Raw genomic sequence first — 17,214 nt, 5'->3', positions numbered from 1 at the left:
ACATCAATTTCGTTGCCGGGTTGCTTAGGGCCTTGGATGAGAACTGGCATCATAATGAACTTCCGCTTCATGCACATCCAAGGAGGAAGGTTATACATACATAGAGTCACGGGCCAGGTGCTGTGATTGCTGCTCTACTCCCCGAAAGGATTAATGCCATCCGCGCTTAAAGCAAACCATACATTCCTTGGGTCCTTTGCAAACTCATCCCAGTACTTTCTCTCGATTTTTCTCCACTGCGACCCGTCAGCTGGTGCTCTCAACTTCCCATCTTTCTTTCGGTTCTCACTTTGCCATCGCATAAACTTGGCATGCTCTTCGTTTTTGAACAGACGTTTCAACCGTGGTATTATAGGAGCATACCACATCACCTTCGCAGGAACCCTCTTCCTGGGGGGCTCGCCGTCAACATCACCAGGGTCATCTCGTCTGATCTTATACCGCAATGCACCGCATACCGGGCATGCGTTCAGATCCTTGTATGCACCGCGGTAGAGGATGCAGTCATTAGGGCATGCATGTATCTTCTCCACCTCCAATCCTAGAGGGCATATGACCTTCTTTGCTGTGTATGTACTATCGGGCAATTCGTTATCCTTTGGAAGCTTCTTATTCAATATTTTCAGTGGCTTCTCAAATCCTTTGTCAGCCACAACATTCTCTGCCTTCCACTGCAGCAATTCTAGTACGGTACCGAGCTTTGTGTTGCCATCTTCGCAATTGGGGTATAACCCTTTTTTGTGATCCTCTAACATGCAATCGAACTTCAGCTTCTCCTTTTGACTAATGCATTGCGTCCTTGCATCGACAATGACCCGACGGAGATCATCATCATCGGGCACATCGTCTGGTTCCTCTTGATCTTCAGCAGCTTCACCCGTTGCAGCATCATTGGGCACATCGTCTGGTTCCTATTGATCTTCACCAGCTCCCCCCGTTGCAGCATCACCGTATTCAGGGGGCACATAGTTGTCATCATAGTCTTCTTCTTCGCCGTCTTCCATCATAACCCCTATTTCTCCGTGCCTCGTCCAAACATTATAGTGTGGCATGAAACCCTTGTAAAGCAGGTGGGAGTGAAGGATTTTCCGGTTAGAGTGAGACCTCGTATTCCCACATTCAGTGCATGGACAACACATAAAACCATTCTGCTTGTTTGCCTCAGTCGCATCGAGAAACTCATGCACGCCCTTAATGTACTCGCGGGTGTGTCTGTCACCGTACAACCATTGCCGGTTCATCTGCGTGCATTATATATAATTAAGTGTCCAAATTAATAGAAGTTCATCATCACATTAAAACCAAAGTGCATACATAGTTCTCATCTAACAACATATAGCTCTCCAGAGCATCTAATTAATTAAACCATACATTGAAACTATGTAAAACATTTCAATGCGAAAACAAATGCGATCATAATCGCAACCAAGGTAACAATTGATCCAACGGCATAATGATACCAAGCCTGTATGAATGGCATATTTTCTAATCTTTCTAATCTTCAAGTGCATTGCATCCATCTTGATCTTGTGACCATCGACGACATCCGCAACATGCAACTCCAATATCATCTTCTCCTCCTCAATTTTTTTTATTTTTTCCTTCAACAAATTGTTTTCTTCTTCAACTAAATTTAACCTCTCGACAATAGGGTCGGTTGGCATTTCCGATTCACATACATCCTAGATAAATAAAATCTATGTCACGTTGGTCGGCATAATTTTCATAAACAATAAATGAACCAATAGTTATAAAGATAATATACATACCACATCCGAATCATAGACAGGACGAGGGCCGACGGGGGCGGATACCAAAACCATCGCACTATATAAGATGCAATAATAAATGTAAGAAAATGATACAAGTATCTATCTAAACATACAAGTAAGAATATTTTTCCTTTCAGAAAGAAGATAAGAACAAGAGGCTCACCACGGTGGTGTCGGTGATGAGATCGGCGCGGGCGATCGACGGCGGTGAAGACGGGGACGGGGCGTGACGGACCGCTAAATCTAGACAAATCTCGAGGAAAATGGAGTTTGGAGATCGAGCTTCGAGAGGAGAAAGCTTAAGTAGTGTGGCTCGGGCATTCCATCGAACACCTCATGTGCATAGGAGGTGAGCTAGAGCACCACAAAGCCCTCTTCCCCTCGGCCAGAAAAAACAGAGCACTGTGCTCTGCTCTTGCGCGAGGGGGTATATATATGCACCTCATTGGTCCCGTTGGTGACAAGATCCGGGACTAAAGGGGAGTCTTTGGTCCCGGTTCAAGCCACCAACCGGCACCAATGGTGGTGGGCCAGGAACGAGGCCCAGGTCCCGGTTCATCCCACCAATCGGGACCAAAAGGTCCAGATGAACCGGGACCAATGGCCCACGTGGCCTGGCCGGCCCCCTGGGCTCACGAACGGGGACCAATGCCCACATTGGTCTCGGTTCTAGACTGAACCGGGACTAATGGGCTGACCCGGCCTGGACCAAAGTCCTGTTTTCTACTAGTGCCCTTTTGTAAAGAGTAGGAGCGGTGGGGTTGGCCGGAGTTGGATGGGATTTAATTTCGTAGACTAATTAACATATTTACTAATTTTAGGATGTTACAGATAGTAAGAAAGGACGGTCTATTGTACGAGGTGTCTTTACCGTTGTCTACAGGTGACATGGAGGATCATTGCAGACAACAGGCGTCTAAACTGATGTACATGCCCTAACAAAACCACTACATGCACGTCCTTATCCATCGCTCGTGCATCCCGCTAACAAACTACGATGCGGCTGATTTTGTAGCTGTTGGACGTATCTCCACTGCGCACGCACGCGACTGACCCTGGCACACACGCCACGACACACTCGTGGTTTATATTTCCTAACAAGGCATTCTAGGAAGTACTATCGCCGGTCAGGTCCATATGCCTCGCGACTACCGCGGCGCTCACATCACTGTCACCGGTGCAACCAGCGGCGTGATCCGGCAGATCCGGCACATCATTGGAAGCCTCCTTGTCAAGCAGTTCATTCTCCACACCCGAAGTCAGCACTGGAAATCTGCGCAAGAATCAGAAGCACATCTAACATCCACACTAGAAGAAACTCAGAATCAGATCCAAAACCATCTCTCGAGGCCAAGCAACTTACCCATCGACTGGATCTGAAAGGAACTCGAACCCATCCGTCTCCTCCAGAATCACATCCATAGCAAAGCTCTGCCGGCGCCCACGGAAAGGTATTCGAGGTTAATTACGCACTCTTGCTCCCTGCCTCGAACGCATGCATGGCCCCACTTCAAAACTTCCCCCCCTACCTGCGAGCGATTAATCGCCGTGAAAGTAGACGGTCCCGGGGGGACGGCAAAATCTTGTACCACTCGCGCACCTCCGATAACACATGCCCCGGCCAGCCGCCGTCAGTTGTCTCTGCAGCTTTGTATTTCTCTTCAGGCTGTCGGTATTGTCAGTGGCACACATCCCGTGACTTGTATTGCCCGTTCAGATAACAGGAGCGCGCAAGCCCGTCCACTCTATGGCCGTTCTCCATGCATATGTTACTAGTCTATATTACTACCTTCACAATGGAGAGTAACATATGTGTGATGTCATACAACACTTAATTTATTAAGTTGTATACTCATCTTGTCTTGGTATGTGTGATGTTATTCATACTACTAGTAACTAGCTATCCTATCACATCACTCTCTTTCTTCATTAATTACTTATCACATCATCTATTTTGTCTAAATATGTGTGATGTTAACACCTATATATATTACTTCCATTGTGGGTAATCTAATGTATTGTATCAGGATTGAATCCCATGCGCACGTTTTTCACTAATTTTGTCTCACAGAACCTGACATGGGGGACCCACACTTGTACGCCATTAAAGGGAGTACAATAGTCTGGCCAACAGTCTGAATACGTCCGATTCACGCAAATGTACGAACAGTCTTACCAACACATATCATGCAAAGATGCCTTGCCTCAACTATGGTTGCAACTGCTTGCGGGTGCGTCCATACCACGTAAAGATCACCGCATGCCCATAACAAACTTCACTTATTTGCTCAGACCGGACCATTCTAATGCTTGTATAAAAAGAACACAAGTGATTTGAGAATTGAGATTTGATATCCACTTACGTACAAATGAAGTTCTTCTTAACTACCATCGTTGTGGCGTTGTTGCTGATTGCTGCGGCTTCAAAGTCACGTTCGGCAATCAGTTATCCAGATGAGGGCGGGACTCCTTCACCGCCAGAAGCAGGTACCTCCTCCTTTGTGCAGACTGCTCACCTTGCATCAATGATGCCAGAAAAATTGTCACCATTCTATAGGATCACAACTGTTAAACTAAGTTAGGAACAGTATGGGAGCATCATAATATTGTGGCTGTGATATGGGTAGACCCTTTCTTAGTAAGCATGACATATTCAACTAACCAATTAAAATTGTACATCCTAATATACATGCCGCTTTATGTTCTTCTTCTTTAGTGGGTTGTACTTTGTATTTACTTTAGTATATTCTTGTGACAGTCCAGGAGTAGCTATAGCTCTTGTAAATTTCATACACCACTTGTTTTTCAATATACTGTAGAGACCTACTGTTTCCTGAAAAATATACAGGCATTTTATGATTTTAACAGTTTCCTATAAAATATCTAGTATTAGGTGTCAACGTTGCTCACTCATATGAATCACAACAACCCCAGGAATCTCTCTTCATGTTCCATTCAGAAAACACATCCTTATTTGGTTGTCCTACTGGTCGCAAGTGTTGTTGCTAAGCATGTATGAAAACAAACCTCATCATTAATTAAGTTGCTTCCTATTTTATATACTCCCTCCATTCCCTTATACAAGACCACTTCGTTTTTCATGTCAAAATTTTATTTATAATTTAACTTTGCTCAGACCGGACCACAAGTGGTTTTATATACTACCATTGTTTCAGCGTTGTTGCTGATTGCTGCGGCTTCAAAGTCACGTTCGGCAATCTGTTCTCCAGATGTGGACCGGACTCCTTCACCGCCAGAAGCAGGTAGCTCCTCCTTTTTGACACTACTCACCTTGCATCAATGGTGCCAGAAAAATAGTCACCATTCTATAGGATCACAACTGTTATACTAAGTTAGGAACAGTATGGGAGCATCATAATATTGTGGCTGTGATATGGGTAGACTAATCAATTAAAATTGTACATCCTAATATACATGCCGTTTTCATTTCTGGTACATAGATATATATGTTCTTCTTTAGGGGGTTGTACCTTGTATTTGTTTTAGTATATTCTTGTGGCATATAACTCATTTTTTGTTGGTAAAATTAATGGTCAAAGTTAGACATAAAATCAATGTATGTAGACTAATCTTGTAGGAAAACTTTTGGCAGGTCTACCATTTTTGTAAAATGTACATGCTCATAGATATCCTTTTGATTGATGAACCTCTACCTTTCATCTCCTATCCTTTTAACTATATAACAGATTCGCTGCATAATTAAGGATATATTTAAATTGCAAATTGGCAGGTTCATTGGCACATACCAATAAGAAGATCCCACTTATTCGCACAGGCAAACCCAAGGAGGTGAATCCCATGGAGTACCTTACCCATGACCTAGCCCGGATGAGTGTGCTGTTAGGGACGCCCATCTTCTACCCCTCAGAGTATTTGAATATCACAGCTCGTGACCGGACAAGTGATCTGGATATGTTCACAGCTTGGCTTGGGTTTGGATATCCAGATGTACTTCAGAAGGTGGTATTTGACACGGGCAGCGACTTCAGCTGGATCCGTTGCAACATGACAAGAATTAATTCCACGGAGAGCTACCAAGGAGCATCGTACGCCCCTGCAGATTCTTTCACCTCCAAGCTAGTCTTCTGCGGATCTTCAAACTGTTTAAAGGCGGGAGGAAGGTGCAAAGTTGGCGGCAATGATCATTGTTTCTTCTCCACCCACTACATGGACGCATCAAGCACACAAGGTATAGTCTTTACGGACGAATTAAACCTGACATACTTTGTGTCAGTCAAACATTTTCTGTTTGGATGTGCTACTAGTGATGTGGGATATTTTGGTGACGTGGACGGACTTATTGGGCTCGGGCGTGGCCCAATGTCTCTAGCACAGCAGATACACAAGACGGATGCCCCATCAGTTGATATTACACACAATGGGTTTTCATACTGTATTCCATCGTCAAGGAGTAAGAAGAGTGGGTTCCTCACCTTTGGCAGGATGGACGAGTCGACCTCCGACATTACATTCACCAAAATGTTTAGGCATAGGACTCACATGTCTTTGTATTTTGTGGATTTAACATACATGTACGTCGGCAATGAGTTTATTGCTATGCCGGTGAAGCAAGAAACATTTGTGGACTCCGGGGCAACTTTGACATACATCCCACCTGAGGTTCACGGCAACCTCACTAGGGTGTTCCGGCAGGAGTTTGAGAAGTATCTTATTCCAAAGGATGTCTACATACTCGGCGGCTGCTTCAACTTCACAGACGCACCTGCTAACATCCCTATACCCCAAGTAATTTTCGGCTTCAGTGACGGTACAGAGTTTGATCTCAGTTATGAAGGCATCTTCTTTAATCCGCGGCCGGGTAAGCGCATCGCGTGTCTGGCGTTTCATTCCCAGAGCGGCATATCTATAATAGGGAGGAGTGCACAACAATCTGTAGAAATTGTGTTTGACATTGTAAACGACAACCTTGGTTTTGGTCCCAAGGGTGGTTGTTGAATAATGTTTGTAATTGTCAAATTGTAACAAGGCATATAACTTTTCGCCAAAATAAGGCATATAATTAATAAACTAGTAGTGTGACCCGCGCATTTGCACGGCTAGTTTTTTCATGTATTACCTTCCTTGTGTTGTACTTATTTATTATATTCATATTTACATGTTGGTGTACTATTAGATATGAATTTGAAATTACAGATAATGGCATATCACGACTACATCATGTGGAATATTTTTGGTATTGTTGTGACCTTTTTTTGTATTGACTTTGTGGCGTGACATTGAAAATCTATGGTCAGAAGCCTGACATGCAAACCATAGAATTTCTTGCTAATATACATCCTTCTGTGGAACATTTGTCACCCCTTAGTGTTCATATTTTCACATATTTTGATAATTTTCTACAAAGAATTAAATCAACCTAGATGGCATATACTTAAAGTTTTTTTCTCTTCCTCTACCCATCTTGCAATCACTTGTATATAGATAACACTTCTCGTTCGGTGCCACCTATTGTGGAATCCACGAGTTATTTTAAACTGCACGTGCCTACGGTTATTTCCATTCTAGTTCATGAAGAACTTTACGTGCTATCGAATGTACTCATGTTTGTAATTCTAAGTGCCTTATTATGTTTAAATTCTTAATGCATCTCATCCAGAGAGAAGCTACATTAGCACTGGTTCTCCTTTGCTGCATATTTAGTGCTACTATATGGAAATCAAATTGGACAGTCTTTTCGTTTTAAATTCCACAGGTCCTCATAGGGCAATATTAACAGAATTATTTCACATGTATTTATGTGGCTGGACATATGTGTATGGGAAACAATTATTTTAGAATTTGAGATGGTCTCTAGTATATTGTTGTAATTTTTATTATTTATAACGATATGCTTGTTCCCGATCCAAATACAGTTTCTATATTTACAGACAAATTTGTAGCACATGAACGACATCTATTGTATGATTTTACGTATTTTCGAATGACCTGAATCACATATTTGTTTTTTATTATACACTGGCTTATGCTAGTACTTACAATAATTACAGCAAATATTATTTTTTTGACTTTCATGATACATGGACTTCCTAATTACGTGTTTACCTAGTGTATGTTGAATTAGATTGACTGCTTTTTAGTTGCAGTTGGCTACCGGGAAAGTATCTAGTGCACCGGTGTTTGTGGTGCTACCAGTGCATCGCACCTTGTAGCACATTAGAAAATGTTCCCAAAAATCAGAAAAAGGATGTAGGATATTGACATAACAACGGTCTTTGTTGTTGCAAAAATTCAAATCAAAATTTGAAACATTGCACAAGATACAAAAATGAAAATTTTGGCATCAATGTGATAAATGAGACAAATCTAAAGCCCAAATTATATTGTGTACTATTCGGTGCCGATTTTGTGATTTTTGTATCTCAAGCAATGTTTCAAATTTTGAGTTGAAATGTTTTGACAACACAAGTCGATGTTGGGTCAATGTCGTAATTTTTTTCTAAAATTTTCAAACATATTGAAATGCACTAAGGGCATCCGGTGCACCAGTAGCATCACAAGCACCGATGCACATGATACCTACCCGTTGCCTACCTATTTGTGCTCAACAGCCTAAATTTTGTGCTCTACATGTGACAAGTTAGCTACAACGGCACATCCCCAACATTGTTTGTAACTTTCAAACCTTTAGATCTCAATCATTAATCTCTTTGCCCCATTGTTTTCGATATCTATATACGTACTTATATCTTTTCAAGCTGCATACAGAAAGATAGTTATCTCAAACGTGGATCACTAAGCTGAGTCTGGACTGTTTTATTTTAACACCCATGGAGAAGTCCGGACTGATTACTTTGCCGAAATCATAGATGGCGTCTGCACATTTATTCATTTTTTAGGAATCAGCACACGTATTCTCCTAGGACCCTGCCTTTGGGTGTCCAGACTCTTTCCTTTTTTGTAGAAATAGATTCTGCGGTTGCCGAACTTTTTTTCCTGTTCCCATATACTACTATCTTGGTACACAAACCAAAGGTAGCCTTTTTTTCTTCTTCTTAGTAGTACATGACACGTTACGTGTCAAAGTATTTGGATGTTATCATATTTATATGTAATGTTACGTCTTTTAAATCTTGGTTGTTAATATCTAAATCTCACTGTTGTTAGTATCTAAATCTTACTCTCAACATAATTTAGTCTATGTGGACGAACATGATGGTTTATTTGACCTCTGTTTTAATTATATACTGTAATAGATAGATATGATCAAGTAAGCATTCCAGTGCTACCACTATCTTTTTCTTTCTTTCTTTGTTTTTGCCTTGTGTTTTCTTTAACACAGTACAGACGCAAGCGCTCATATATGAACGGATACACTCACCCCTATGATTATGCACACACACCCAACCTCTATGAGCACCTCCGAGATACTGAGCTAGCATATCATTTTGAGATTTTACGAAGTCACCGTAGACGCCTCGTAGTCGACGGAAACGTCTCCTCCAACTGAACCACGTTGCCGAAAATCCTAAAATAAATACAGGATAAATGCGAGCACCAGGACTTGAACCTTGGTGAGCCGGGGATACCACTGTCCACCTAACCATCCAACCACAGATTGGTTAGCGCCTTGGTGTTTATTTGTCATGCTGAACGTATGTCCTAGAGAGTATTTTTCCTTTACCTGGGGTTTTCCTTTCTCGCGGACAATTCATCCATGTTTTTGGGGGATTTTTCAATCTAAGATCAGTTTGCGTCGCCCACCGCCATTTTGCAACTAGTACACGCCTCTTCTCCGAGATCCGCTCGACTACACCGAACTCTACTACGGCTATGTGGCTTGGCATGATCGTTCTGTGCCGGTTGTCGTCGATATCGTCCGATCGGGGCTCCTCCATCAACCCCGTCTCCAACCAGCATGGCTGCATCACACACTTTCCTGTTGGACGACAGCGTTCGTGCAATGCATGGCCACCTTACTCGAGGCAATGGATTTTCCGTTCGGGCGCATCGCTGGCCTACCGCTCCATGTCATCTGGCCCCAGGTCACCCCTCATCCCACGCACGCAGGAGCCCCTATGTATCGTGTTGCACAAGATGAGAGGTTACTCTTGCAAAAAAGAAAAAGAGAGAGAGAGGAACGAATGGATTGAACAGTAACTGCATTGACTGAAGAATAGGGTATTTATACCCATGTACAGAGGCGGTAATTACATAGTCGCGGTTGCTAAACTAAACAACCGACCTAAGCATTGATTATTAGGATTTAATTAATCCTTAACACTCCCCCCAATCTATGCTTCACTAGATGAATCTACATCATCTTGATAGACTCCTTCCTAATATATGGCCGCCCTTGAGAATGCTCATCATCTTCATCTTCAGAAATGCTTGTATAATCTTTAAAGTCTCCTCCAAAAACCCCGTGGGAAAAATATGAGGAGAATAGTGTAGATATGTTGCTAAAACTCCTTTAAACCCAGTGAAAAAAATAATAAGGAGAAAATGATGCAACATATAATGATTATTGTCTCTTGATAACTCATATGAGAAAAACCTTTGAAGAGGGAGAAAAATCATTGGTGAGTTTAGAGAACAATGAATATGCTTTGTATACTTTCCTTTAAAAACCCCAATGGGGAAAACTTGAAAGTATTGCATATTATGTTAAAAAGATATTGCCTCATTAAAAACCCTTATGAGAAACTTTGAGAGAAAGCTCATAAGGAAAAGAGTGCGATCTGATATGTCACTGAAAACTCCTTTAAAACCCAATGGGAAAAATATAAGGAGAAATTGACATGACATATGTGAACACTTGTATCAATATTGTCTCATTAAAAACCTTTTATGAGAAACCATGAGGGAAAACTCATGAAGGGAAAAAGAGTACAATATATGTAATTTGATGATTGTTAACAGGTTATAGTTTGGGAGATTACTCCCCCCCTGAACTTTGCAAATCTCGAGGATATCTCGTACCAATTTCATTGACATGATCATGCCATGAATAATCTGTTGGATTTTCACAGTATTTTACTTGCAAATTTTTCATCACTTTTCTATAATTCATCAGGATAAGTAATCTCGAGCTATATGCTTTGTGATATCGCTCTTCATATAATCTGTATGTATTGAGTAACACAAGTGGTAGCATCTTGATAAATCAAGTTACTTTATTCTGATGAATCTCAACGACATGGTTTTGAGTGTGGTTAATCATTCTGCTAAGCTAAGCATATTTTCAATGCCTTTATATAAAGCAATTATGAGAATGATAAGTGGAAGTAGCCGTTAAATTCTATTTAGATGACTTCCATAAGAAGGCTATTACATCAAATTCAGTCATTGATATGGCTTTGTTGGGATCAAGTAAAGAGCCAATATCATATATCATATCATGGTCAAATCTTGATTTTCCTGATGGAATTGTCCAAGATTTATTGTGAACTTGAGATATAATTTAATATTCCTCATATCGACCATATACGTTTTGTTGGTGTGATATATCCACATTGAACTTCTCATATATGCTTTGGATATATGTAGACTGATATGTATTCTTGAGAGAATGCTCAAGTTATAAACTTAAGCTAAATTTGGTTTAATCCAAATTTTTCGTCTTGAGATGATTTTGTGTGTGTTTAGGTCTTGTATAGACATTGATGATGAAGTCATTGATATACACTAAGTGATATAAGGAAATCAAATTTGGGATTCCCTTATTAACACATAAGCAATCATCATTCTTTGAGTACTCCTTTTGAAGAAGGAACTCATTTAGTCGGTAGTACCATATGATTTCCGACTATTTCAAGTCAAAGAGTGACTTATAAAGTTTTACACAAAACTTGTTACGATTTGCTTTTGGATTCGGAAGTATAAGCCCTTCAGGGACTTGAATAGAGATTTCCGAAATGAGTGACTCATATGAGTATGTAGCCACTTCATCCATCAACTGCATGGATATTATTATTATTATTATTATTATTATTATTATTGCCAATGATATTTAGTATCTAAACATAATTCCACTCATACCAAGAGGGTATGTTACATCATAATCGATGTCGGGTCTCTGCGTGAACCCTTTTGCTACAAGCCTCGCTTTCTCACCACCTCATTGACTTTGTCTATGAATGAGAAGTTTTTAGTATTCCATATGGAAGATACTTATGGGGAGTAGGTATTACTGTGGTAAATACTATTCATTTGTAGAGCGAGTGCTATTCTTCATTACTTGCTTCCTTTTATGTGAACCAATATGAGTGCAAGAGGCACTCTACCATGGATTTTGGTTCGGGGCCCAAAAGGTTTAGCAATTTGAGAAGAAATATATGTCGACAAGTGTAGTCTTTAGTTTATACGATTCTGATGGAATGATTGAAGTTTGTGGATAATTTATTTATTCCTTTTTAACCCCTTGTGATTTCCTATAACAAATGGAGTCAAGGCGTTTCAATGTCCCTGCACCAAAACATTTGGGCACATTTATGTCAGGCTTTGGATGATGAGCATCCAGTGAGGTGTCTTTCAACTTGATGTTGAATTACATTTACTGGTTAAGGTTTTGATTTCCTCTGTTTCCGCGGAAGCATATGAGAAGTTATATCTCGTGTTGTCAGATTTTCTCCCCCTCTTGCTCTCATTTTGGGAGAAGAGTGGTTTATCAGGTACCTCCACTCTTTCTAACACTTTACTGCAGGAATATAGAATTTAGTGACACCTTGTCATCAGTAAATGTATGTGGCAAATTTGCAATGTGTTGCAAATATATGATTCTCTAAACTTCTAGTTTAGATTCTTTGAGTACGTGGATATAAGGATTGAATGTCAATAACATTTCTAATTTATTTCTCGGCATTCTTTATGGTACTTATCTTCCCTAATGCCGGAAAATATCCTTATTGCTGATGCAATCAGCATACAGGCTATGAATAATTTTGATTGACAGATAAATTATTATTCCTCACAAGATCCCTAATTTTCTGTGAGTGTCCATTGATGTACGCTGGAGTGGTGATATTGGTATGTAACCGAATTATCGCAGATGGGAAATACTTTGTTGATTTCCACGTAGTTACTACAAGGGGAAAGTAGTATGATATGCAGTTGGTATGAGTTAGATCATACTTACGGTGTGTAAGGCCGTATGTGTCCAGCAAGAGGCTGGTAAATTTACAATTCTTTAAAAGTGGTCATGTAATTCATTTAACTCTCTTTGATAAGAAATTTAGCTAAACCATTCTGGGTATGCACATAAAGTACCTAATACAAAAAATTCTCATTGAATTAGTTCAACAACACTGTTCATTCGAATGGGTTTATAGATCATGTTTTCAGGAGAATTTGCTCCTACTTTGATAAGTTGAGTAATTTATTTAGTAAGATCATGCATGCTTGTGTGTGATAAGAGACACACTTAAAAACATTTTATGAATGTGTATATGAGTATCATGAAGTATCTAAATTACCCCAGATAATGGTTAAGCAATCCAGACATATCTTTTGAATGTGTTCAAGGAAGAATAAGTGTCTTGCTTAGAATTTTAAGGTGAGAGTGCCTTAAAACTTATTTCCCCTATGGCACATGCGGTGCACATAAAATCTGATGATTTGGGAAAATTTGTAACTTGATAAGTTGTGACCAACAGAATTGTCAATAATTTTCTAATCATCGCCAAACCAGGATGGTTAAGGCTACCAAGCCAAATATTTAATATATTAAGATCTAGAAAATTATTGTGTATGCAACAATATTGAGTATTACTTGATTCATACATTCAAAATTTATCGAATATCATGTCCGAGAAATAAGATATTGAACATCGCACTACTTGTAGTACAACAAGTATAGGCTAATAAAATTTTGGGATAATTAAGAGATTACATGAGGTCTCCAGTATTATTGAAAATTTCATTACACAAACATATCATCATTGCAAAGGAATTTACCATCCTTTTATTGCACTAGATTTTGGTTCTCTCCTTCTGATGAAGATTTGAGAACAATCCAATGAACTTATTTTCCTTTTCAATAAATTTGCAGTGTGGTTTGACCATAGCTTTGAGGGTTTGGTAATCATAGGTGCGATGTTTGTATAACCACACATTTGACAAACTTGAGAGTTGTCTTTGTGATCGTTTGAAAATGATTTATTCCCTATTAAGAGGTAATTCCGTCTTCGGTTGTCTTTGAAGTCCTCATACTAGCAAGAATTACAAATAATGGGTTAGAACCCGTTGGGTGAATCTGATGATTTTAAGAAATTCCATGTTTCTCCATCATGGAAAAATGATAATACCATCATATGAGGATTACATATATAGCTCATGGTATTAAGGGGTTTTCAACCGGATTACATATGAAAATATTTGATCATGGGATCTCAACTTGAAGTTGATTAAATGACAGAATTGTGAGCTGCGATAGACTTGAGGTCTTGAAAAACGAATGGGTGATCATTCGCGATGTGCTCATGGCAGCATGTTTCTCTTAGGTGAAACATTCGAGATGAATAAATATTCATCCATTATGTACTTAGTTTGAGAACTAAGTGAAGTTGGTGACACATAAAATTCATATGAGCGTTGCAACTTTAGAGTCACCGCCAGAAACATAGACGTTGCATGTTTAACATTAGTTTAGTCACTATGAAAGTATAACCACAATGTGATGTGGACATTGCGAAAATGTTGAGACACTCAATCGGTACCATAAATTATGGGATCCATCTTGATGGATGGACGACACCATAATTATAAATAGTGACATACGCTCCATTGCCATGTATTTTACTTATGTAATAGAAGGTAAGTACCAGGATATGACAATACTTGCGTAATATTCTATGACTTTTTCAAGCAAAGTGAGGCTTAATTAACTAATATTCATGAAAAATATATGTTATTTCAGCATGTAGTGTTCATGCATGGATACCTTTTACTATGAGAGTAAATATCTTCTTTTTAGTGAACAACAACAATTGCTTCAGAGGAGCAAATTTTTACGATAGCTGATGCTATATACTCATATGTGTAGACCTCAATTTATATAGGATAACACTTTGAAGATAGTCACCAGATGTGGTGTAGATCTCGCAGTAATAGAAAACATAGTCTGACTTTTGTCAGTAGATGTTCATAATTCTATTACCTTATGTTATGCTAAACTTTGAAGGTAATCATCTATCAAAGTGACACGATGTAGACCTTACAGTAATAGTGGATAGTCTGCAAAATTTGCAGTAGATGCCAGTATTACCTTATGATATCTTGAGGTAGTCACATCTAATATTAATATTTGGAATAGCACTTTGAAGGTAGTCATCTTATTAAAGTGACAAGATGTAGACCTCACAATAGTGATGGATAATCTGCAAATGATGCAGTAGATGTCACCAATACCTTGTGGTTCACAAATAAAATTTGAAGATAGTCTCATACTATAATTTTGTAGTATGAGTTTACATCAACATTTGCAAGAAAAATATATTTCAATTGCCAAAATAGAGTTGTTGTACATAGTTACGTGTTATAGAGATTGCATGAGGCAAGAAGACTGAACACATTACAACTTTTTTAATATGCTTTACAGCAAGTACATAGATTAAAATGCAGACCAAACAAAGTCTGTAGACTTAAAACTGCAACCGCAAGTGTTAGAGACTGAATGACAATTTCAGAAATCTGGGTACTAAAACATGCGGTTTAGTAAATCCCAGTTAAGTCTTACTGGATCTGAAACTGCAGGGGCAAGATATGTTTATCTCTAAGTACAGGGTTGAATTGAATAAATTCCAAAGAAGATAAGATCCCCAATTTCTTATCCCATGCGAGCGTCGTGGCCATGGTAACTGCTGCCGCTGTGCAGTGCGGGCAGACCGATGGTTGCGCCGCCGCGTTTTGCGCCTCGTGGGCTGCCTCTGCCCGGGCTGAGGACCGCGCTGCCGCACGCCGGCCGATGGCCGCTGCCGCGGAGCCGCGAGACACCGTGTTTGCTGCCGGGCGTTGCCATGCCGGGCACCGGCCGTTGGCCGCTGCCGCCGCTGTGCGTTACGCGCCTGGCCGCCTCATCGAAAAAGATGCAGGCCCGGAGTGCATCCTCCGCCACACCGGGGCCGTGGTCCACGGCCGCCTCGGGGTGCAGCGCTGGGAGCAGCCGGGCCGAAGGATGTCGCCGCTCCGCGAGGAGCCTAGCCGAGGTAAACGTCGACCGGGCCATGGGTTGCTGCCGAAGTTTGCTTTGGACGACATTAAAAACGATGCACTAGAGGTTAGTATAACGAAATCGGAATTGAATCACCTGATTGATGTATGATGCAGAGTTGGTCTTTGCATTATTGTCGTTTTGTACGAGATGTGTCACAGGGATCTTGTATGTTTTCTTCTGATCCCCTTGCCGTTCTGCTGTTCTTGACCTTTCTCTGAATTTTGTGCTTTCTTTCTCTTTGCATCTGGTTTCTTCCCTGATCGAGAGACTCACAGCGCCTGCGCCTGTGCCGCGAACGCCTCGGGCTGATGCGGGAGGTCGAGGCCACGCGACCACGCGCCGTCTGGAGACCTGCGCCGCCGTGCCGCTCTGCAGGGTGAGGCGTGCTCGCACCACGCGCCGGAGGGCGTGGGCTGCCGCCAGGGACAACGAGATGCGTCAAGGAACGCTGGGCATCCGGTCGTGTCGGAGAAACCTTGCTGCCTCTCGGGCATCAAGGACGTCGCCGGTGACGGATTGATGTGGGTGGCGTAATCGCTCGCTCCAGGTTAGGGCAAAGTGCTGATAACATGTAAAGAAGAAAAAGAGAGAGAGGAACGAATGGATTGAACAGTAACTGCATTGACTGAAGAATAGGGTATTTATACCCATGTACAGAGGCGGTAATTACATAGTCGCGGTTGCTAAACTAAACAACCGACCTAAGCATTGATTATTAGGATTTAATTAATCCTTAACAACTCTCGCTGAAAACTGCGCGCAAGTGGGCTGGTCCAGTTGGCGCCCTCCCCGTTGCCCTTTTTGTCTGATGTGCCTCATTTCTTCTTTATCCCTTGCTTCTTCTTTCTTTTGCAGGATAGTAAGCATTCACAGTGCATATATTGTAATGAACGAGTACATAAAATTGTACTAGGTTCCAGCTAGTCACTTCAAAATGTTTTTTAGTGGATAGAAAGAATTCACTCAGCAACTCCAATATTAATAGAAGGTATAGACGAAATGATGCTTGCTAAGTTCTCAAATTTTTCTACAATTTGCTTACTTAGTCCAATATTCATGTTATTGGGTAGTCATGTATTTTATTTAAGTTCTGCTATGACATGCCATGATGAATGATGACCCACAAGTATAGGGGATCTATCGTAGTCCTTTCGATAAGTAAGAGTGTCGAACCCAACGAGGAGCAGAAGGAAATGATAAGCGGTTTTCAGTAAGGTAATCTCTGCAAGTACTGAAATAAGTGGTAACAGA

At 40.7% G+C, this 17,214-nt stretch overlaps 2 protein-coding genes across 2 annotated transcripts; both read left to right on the top strand.

Moving 5' to 3' along the window:
* The first annotated feature begins 4,141 nt into the window (after positions 1 to 4,141).
* LOC147982324 (aspartyl protease family protein At5g10770-like) lies at positions 4,142 to 6,749 on the top strand. The gene is made up of 3 exons (XM_087517314.1): positions 4,142 to 4,320; positions 4,938 to 5,035; positions 5,524 to 6,749. The coding sequence occupies exons 1-3, from the start codon at positions 4,142 to 4,144 to the stop codon at positions 6,747 to 6,749; spliced, it is 1,503 nt and encodes a 500-aa protein (XP_087373440.1).
* An 8,515-nt stretch (positions 6,750 to 15,264) lies between these two features.
* On the top strand, positions 15,265 to 16,619 carry LOC125546285 (uncharacterized). The gene is made up of 2 exons (XM_048710502.2): positions 15,265 to 16,026; positions 16,239 to 16,619. The coding sequence occupies exons 1-2, from the start codon at positions 15,601 to 15,603 to the stop codon at positions 16,341 to 16,343; spliced, it is 531 nt and encodes a 176-aa protein (XP_048566459.1). The 5' UTR covers positions 15,265 to 15,600; the 3' UTR covers positions 16,344 to 16,619.
* Positions 16,620 to 17,214: the final 595 nt, after the last annotated feature.

The sequence above is a fragment of the Triticum urartu genome, chromosome 3A (genome assembly GCF_056163025.1).
Source record: "Triticum urartu cultivar PI428250 chromosome 3A, HENAU_Tu73, whole genome shotgun sequence".
Taxonomy (NCBI): domain Eukaryota; kingdom Viridiplantae; phylum Streptophyta; class Magnoliopsida; order Poales; family Poaceae; genus Triticum; species Triticum urartu.
The sequence above is the reverse complement of the archived record's forward strand: the minus strand, read 5'-3'. Positions and strand labels throughout refer to the sequence as shown.